The 7,541-nt window shown below is 43.0% G+C and overlaps 1 protein-coding gene across 2 annotated transcripts in view; it reads left to right on the top strand.

Annotated features, from left to right (window-relative positions):
- Positions 1-381: 381 nt before the first annotated feature.
- The window catches only part of ACTR2 (ARP2 actin related protein 2 homolog), a 39,447-nt gene continuing 32,287 nt past the window's right edge, over positions 382-7,541 (top strand). Inside the window, exon 1 of one of the 2 annotated variants that reach the window (XM_023746279.1) lies at positions 382-575. In XM_023746279.1, the coding sequence (XP_023602047.1) occupies positions 528-575 (48 nt within the window). In that variant the 5' untranslated portion in view covers positions 382-527. The remainder of the gene's footprint in view (positions 576-7,541) is intronic. The other variant, XM_006083272.3, reaches the window with a different exon arrangement.

Raw genomic sequence — 7,541 nt, 5'->3', positions numbered from 1 at the left:
ACCTCCAGCTTTGCTCCCCCTCCCGCTGGCCGCGGCACATTCCCAGCTCCTGCGACAGCCCCGGTGGCCGGCCTGAGCCTTCCGCGGAAGGGTAAGCGGCGCCCTACACGCCTATGGTGCCTGTTTAGAGAGAAGGCGGCAGCGCTCACCAGGGCGTCTACTGTACTGGGCCGGCGAAGCGCCGGAAACCAGACAGAGCGTCACTTGGGTGGGCGGTGCCCGTGAAGGCGGAACCGGAGCCTCAGCGGAGGGCGGGGCTTCGGAGCTTCTCCGCTTCCTATTGGACCTGGCCGCTGTTAGTCACGGCCTCCTTTCCGTCCCCACAATTTCCGCGCTGGCCGTCAGTTAAATGACGGGCGGGGCGGGGCGGGGCCGGGCCAGTGGCGACTTCCGGTAAGGGAAGAGAGTTACAGCCTAGGAGGGGCTGCCGAGAGGTGGAGGAGGAAGAGGGAAGCTCCGGGCGGCGGCTGCAGTAGGTGCTGGCTGTAGGTTGTCGGGGGCAGCGGCGGCTCTCTCGCAGGCGGACGATGGACAGCCAGGGCAGGAAGGTGGTGGTGTGCGACAACGGCACCGGGGTAAGCTCCCGACGGGGAGGCCGCGGTGGCCCCGGGTCCGGGTGGGGCGCCCGGGCCCTGGGCGCGCGGGGTTGCACCCCTGGGCCCTCAGGCCGTCCGGGCCAAGGGGCGCGGGGCAGCCCTTTCCGCCTCCGTGGATGTAGGTAGGGAGCGAGGGCCCTGGTCTCCCCGAGCTTACCACCCCCTCATCCATCCGGGTCCGGGCGGCGGGCGAGGCCGGCACTGCACGGGGACCCATGCCTGCTGCCCTGCAGGGGCCGGCTCCACGCCCCACGCTCGGCGATTTGGCTAAAGGGTCGGAGGGTAAAAGACTAGGTTTGTGTGTTCGCGAAGGGCTTCGTTACCCCGGGTCGCCGGTGTGTGAAAAGGGGAAAGACCCAGAGGCCTTCCTTTTCCTGTGTAGGTACCGAATGGGAGGCAGGAAACGGGTTTAAAGAAAAAAAAAAAAAGGAAGTACTGTCAGTGCAAGCCTCAGCCCTTTAGCAGTTTTGAGGTTTAGTGTTTTTTTTCTTTTTGAGGGAAGTAGAGGCCAGATCGGAGTGCATACTTCACTTTTTGTTCTGCATGCCGGGAATTTTGCCCACGGCGGCTCCGCGGAGACCTGCATGTCCCATTGAATGGTCTTGGGACATCAGACCCTCAAGGGGTCCCAGTGTTAGTTCTGCTGACCTTGCGGGAAGTTCATCCGTGTTGGCACCTCCCTCCCCCCGGTTTTAATTTTTTTAAATCTTCACTCGGGGATATGCTTTTATTTTATATTATTGATTTTAGAGAGAGGGGAAGGGAGAGGGAGAAACATGGATGTGAGAGAGAGAAAAACATCATGGGTTGCCTCCCATTCGCCCCGGGATCAAACCCGAAACTTGGGTAGGTGCCCTGACCGGCATCCAACAGAGACCCTTCGGTGCACGACGCTCCAACCAACTGAGCCACACGGGCCAGGACCCCCCGTTTTTGTCCTTAGATACAGATTACAGATAATGTTAGTCTTTAAGAGTCTAAAACGCAAACGCAAATAATTGTAAAAATCAGAGTAAAACACTGATTAAGAAATTATTTGAAAGCTGTTTCTTTCAAACGCGCCCCCCCCCCCGCCCCCGTGCTTTAAAAATGTATTTTGGGCAGCCAAGGCAGCAAATTAGAAGACAGAAATGCTACTTACTTTGGATGAGTTCCATAGAGGTAATTTTCTCCTACATTACAGTGATGTCTAACCATTTTAGAGTTGCATATTTTGTGACTTTTCTCCCCCTTCTTCCATAAATGTGACATATGAATTAAAAAAGATTTTACGTGAACTTTCAAATTGGATTGTTGAGGAGGGGAAAAGACCTAATATTCACTGCCATAATACTTCCCTTGATGGACTTTGTTACAAACTTTTACAAGTAATAATTATACTAGCTTTATCTGAACTTAGTTAAAAATGGTCTTGAGTAATAAGGGTGTTATCATATAATGGGACATCATACAAAATGAAATACTTAAAAAAAAAGAGGCAGATCTACTGCTATGGAACATTGTCTAAGATTTATTGTTAAGTTAAAAAATGATCCAGTTATGTGAGTATTCTTTATTAAAAATACTTACATGTTCACAGACTTGTGTGTGTATATGAAAGTTTTGGAGGGATACATAAAAAAATGTTCATAGTGATTACCTGTGAGACTAGGGATAATGGAGTGAGGGAAGGATAAGGACTTCATGACTCTTTTTAATTATTGGGAAAATGTTCTTTGTGTTTTTAACAAGATGTACTGTTAAATTATCTTTAAACAAAAGAAACTATAAACATTTGTTTTATAGTTAAAACTCAGTTAAAGGTACTTTTTAAGAGATATTAGTCTCAAGTTGACCTCTATATAAACTTAAAGCTTTAAAAATTGAATTTAAAGCATTTTGTTTTGTGAATATGCCAGATAATTCTCTTTAGAAATCTGAGCCATTTATGTTTTAATGGATTCCTCTTTTTCTTTTTTAATTTTTAGAGTGGAAGGAAGAGGGGGCGGGGAGAGACAGAGAGAGAGAAACATTGGTTATAGAGACATATTGCTTCCTGCACGCCCCGACCAGGGCTGGGGCGATGGAGCTTGCAACTGAGGTATGGGCCCTTGACCGGAATCAAACCTGGGACCCTTCAGTCCACTGAGCCAAATCAGCTAGGGCTGGATTCCTCTTTTTGGGGGTGGGGGGAGGGGTGATTCCTCTTTTTTGAAGGCTAATGAACCCTATATTTGTAATGTGTTTTGTGATACTCAATTAGAATAGGGATGTTAACTGTGAGCTCATTAAAGAAAAATTTGTTTTTAATTTATGAGAGAGAGAAGGAGAGAGAGAGAGATAGAGAGAGAGAGAGAGAGAGAGAGAGATGATATCATGGGCTGCCTCCAGCATGCATCTGGACCACAGGGTTTGAACCTGCAACCTGGGTATGTGCCCGGACCAGTAATGGAACCTGCACCTTTTGGTGTATGGGACAACACTCCAACTGAGCTACACCGGCCAGGGCCATGAGCTCATTTTTATGTTACTATTTCATTAGTTTAGCTATGTTAGGAAGCTGATTGTATATTGTTGATTAGTCTTATTCTAATTAATAATTTAAGGATCTTGTTCTTTAAGAGAAAAGATCAGTTACTATTACCTACATAGGAAAAAGTGTAGCTGGTTCAAGTAAAAAATATATTTGGTGTTAGATTTCTTATTTTAAAATTTTATTCAGATTTTCTATAGACATAATCAACTTCAAATGAAGGGACAGTTCTGATATGTCCCAGTTTCGATTCCAGTCAAGGGCACATGCCTGGGTTGTGGGCTCGATCCCAGTAGGGGGCGTGCAGGAGGCAGCTGATCGATGATTCTCTCATCATTGATGTTTCTATCTCTTCCTCTCTGAAATCAATAAAAAATATATTTAAAAAAAATAATAAATAACAATTTAGAAAAATAGAAACACTTAGATTCTATATTCTTTTTTATAGTCATCTTGATTTTATTTGGTTAGCTGAAGGTATAATTTCTTTACAATGATATATTAAACAAGATATTCAAATTTAATTTCTAAAAACTCGTGGAAATAGTTCTTACCCTAAAGCAACTTGCCTCTTACACGTTTTAGGTTTTAAAGTTTTAATTATAGGCAATTTGAGAAGTTGATGATTTTTTTTAACTCCTCTGGCAGGCCCTAAGTCGAATGCTCTAAGAGTAAGTGAGTTCTTATGCTCACATGCTGACTATTGGTCCTTGTTCTGCTTCCTCACTAGCCCCCAACCAGTTTCTCATTATGGCAGCCTAGAGGAGTAAAACTCATCCAATTCTAATGATTTGCTTCATTCTCATAATTGTTCAAACCTACCACCTAAAATAGAGCCACTGAGAGTGGCCAAATAGGTGAAAATATAGGTATCTGCTTAGGTTTAGATGCCTTTCAAGAGTTCTGCCCAGGCCTCTGGTGTTGTGTATTCTGTTATCAAATGTGGGTGATTTCATCAGCAGTGAGTTAGTTCACCACCCACAATGAAGACACCTGCCTACTATGTGACTGGTAGTTTTTAGGGTCTAGTGATACAAAGTAGCTTATAATGCTAGAATAATTATATTTTCACTAGTGGCCCAGTACACCTATTCGTGCACATGTACATTGAAAGGAAAATAATTAGAAGAAATATTTTAATATTGCTATTTTCCCTTTCTCTGTAATGGACACTGGTCGCTGTCTGCTGGGCAATTGGTGGGGCGATTGGGCCCGCTCGCATCTGCCTTGGCCTGGCGCTGCCTGCTCACCTGCTCTACCACTCCGCCACAGTCCTGCCCTCAAAGGGCCAATCAGGGCTGGCAGCACCTCCACTGCCGCCTGCTGCCAGCGCCGCATTACCTTACGGACGCCCACCATGTTCCATGCCGCCCCCTGGTGGTCAGTGCATGTCATAGTGAGCGGTAGAACTTCTGGTTGAGGGGACAATTTGCATATTAGACTTTTATTATATAGGATTATATAGGACTTATATTCCCATTTATATTTGCATATGGCCTGCTCTGTCTGGCTTATGTTAATTTATTTTGTTGAATTCAGAAGTGTTTGGAATAGAAATAAATAAAAAACAAATTTGATTTTCCCTGGCTGATGTGGTTTAGTAGTTAGAGTGTCTGCCCGCACACTGAAGGGTCTCGGGTTTGATTCCTGGTCAAGGGCACTGTACCTGGGTTGCAGTTTCCATCCCTGGTCCTCGTCAGTGTGGGAGGCAGCCAATTGTGTGTGTGTGTGTGTGTCCGTCTCCCTTTCTCTCTTTCTCTCTTCCTCCCTCCTCCTTCCCTCCCTCCTTCGCTTCCTTCCACTTTCTAAAAATCAATGGAAAAAATTGGCCCAGGTGAGGATTAAGGGAAAAAAACCTCACAACACACACATTTGGTTTTACCTGTAAAATGCTTTGGAATAAATAGAATGAATATTTTGGTTGAGATCAGGATAATCACTATGAAATTAAAGTAATATACCAGTACTATCAGATAAAATTAATAAAGAAAAATACAATAAGTCCAAGAGAAGCCCTGACCGGTTTGGCTCAATGGATAGAGTGTCAGCCTGTGGACTGAAGGGTCCCAGGTTCGATTCCAGTCAAGGGCATGTACCTTGGTTGCGGGCACATCCCCAGTAGGGGGTGTGCAGGAGGCAGCTGATCGGTGTTTCTCTCTCATCGATGTTTCTAACTCTCTATCCCTCTCCCTTCCTCTCTATAAAAAATCAATAAAATATATGAAAAAAAAATAAGTCCAAGAGAAGCTTTATAAATCTGTTTATTTTTTGAGAGGAAAAATACTTTTAGAGCAAATATACAGGAACTCTTTTTTCATCTTTGCTTGAAAGAACATTATAGTGTTCATGTTCTTACCATTTGATGACTCAGTGGGAAGTAAGGGAGCCAGTTTAAACCACAGTGCTATGAAAAGGAAACTATATATGGTAAAAAGCTATTTCTTAAACACAGACTTATTACACACAATGAGAGAACTAAGTCTCCAAGTCTTAAAATGATTGGAGTGGGGGAGGAATTTCAAGGTTTAAATGATGCTAAATGAGTAGCTTAGGAAAGAATATCTTCATTTCATCACATCATGGTTTAGATTTAGATTTCTTAAAATACAGACTTTTTTGCAATAAAAGAAATGCTGGATTGTCTGTTAGTTTCTCTTATTGAGAAGTAGGTTATTGTAATAATATTTGTGTTATTATAGCTATTTGAAGTAATGTGAAATAGTGCAGTTATTGCCGTTGTGACCGAATTATCTTATACCCTGTAGGAATGCTAACACTAGATTACTATGGCAGCAAATGCTTGCAATAAACTACTTAAGCAGAGTAATTTCATTAACAAGTGAGTGATAGCTTTAATTTGAATTAAAAGCCACATTTTCCTTTTTTGTAAAGCACAGGAATAGCAGGTTTACAATTGTTTTTCTAGTTTCAAGTGGGGAGGGGTTGTCCCAGTTTTTGTCTTCTTACCTCAGGCACTTGGGAAATATTTTGTCCCTTGAAATATATTCAAACAAGAGTTTTAAGATATGAACTACCCATCTGAACAGTTATAGTTAGAAAACATTGAGTGATGTGATTGTTTACAGATTTGCCACGTTGCATGATTCTGAAAGTGAGGCCTGATCATGAGAGGAGAGGCATATCAGCCTTCCCAGGACTTGACTTGTGCCCCATCCGAAGCTCTTCCACCTTCACCTTCTATTATGATTTCGCACTTAAATCATTTGTTTACATTTAATATGCTGAAAATGGCTCTCCCAGACTTACCGATTCTTTTTTCAGTCAATTCATTTTATAATTTTCCTTAATACTTTGAGGTAAACATAAGAACTTTATTTACTTTCTATATTTGGAATACATATATAAATCATGATTAATGCTTATATTAGGCTGGTGATCATGACAAATTTTATTTATGTAGAAATTTCAGTATGGCGAGGACAATAACAGATTCTCTACCCTTCCACAACATTTCAGTTCACATCAAGTGAGCTGGATTTTGACTTAGTTCTGATCGGGGCAGAGCCCAGCATGGCCCTGGCAGGGACAAGGAGTCCCTCATCTTCTCCCTCTGAAGGCAGTGAAGACAAAGGAGCTGTGCTCCCCACCAGGAACAGAAGGCAGTGCTGCCATACACCAAAGAGCAGATTAAACAAAGCCCCAAGTCCACTCACCTCTAGCTCAACTCATCTTTAAAGCCTGTTCCTAACATATATTGCAACTGGCCTGAACACTTTCCCAGAGCTCCTCCACACACACCAGAGGCCCACATTTTAGAGTGGGGAGGGGCAGGACACAGGAGAGGTTACACAAAAGAACCCAAATGTAGGCTCCGAAGGGAAGAGAGTCACTGCACTAGTGGGTACCAGGTTTCCAGAGCTCTCCTCTCTGTCGGGACCACACAGCACCAAGAAGCAGTGGTGACAGTATGTCTAAAGATGGAGTCCTGGAGGGCTGAGAGGCATAACTTCTATTTCTGTGCTGCCAAAAGGTTACAGCTAAAGCTGAAACATTTCTCAGCAGCCTCCCTTCTAACCTTCCCTTCCCCTCTGAAGTTTTTAATGGCATTTTTCTTGCAATGTCTGCTCTTAAAAATAAGACTAACCACTATATTATTGGTATAAGAATTTAAAGACCCTTGGTTCTATTTTCAGTTTTACTGTAGTTGTTAAGTCTGCTAGTATATCAGTTCCTTATGCATAAAATGGAAGTATTAAAGTCAATAATGATATGCCTTCATTGGAGAAGTACACTATCTAAATATGAAATTGTTACCTGATATTACTAAATACATTTATCTAAATATACAACTGTTAATAGCCCAAAATGCCTAATAAATGTTTATTTTAATGATGCTAGTCCAGATTCCATTTAATTTTTCCCATTTTGGAAAATGAGTTGCTTAAGTGAATTGCCAGAGATGAATGCAAGCA

This window comes from Myotis lucifugus, unplaced genomic scaffold (genome assembly GCF_000147115.1).
Source record: "Myotis lucifugus unplaced genomic scaffold, Myoluc2.0 scaffold_6, whole genome shotgun sequence".
In the NCBI taxonomy this organism is placed as follows: domain Eukaryota; kingdom Metazoa; phylum Chordata; class Mammalia; order Chiroptera; family Vespertilionidae; genus Myotis; species Myotis lucifugus.
This window is presented reverse-complemented; position numbering and strand designations above follow the sequence as displayed.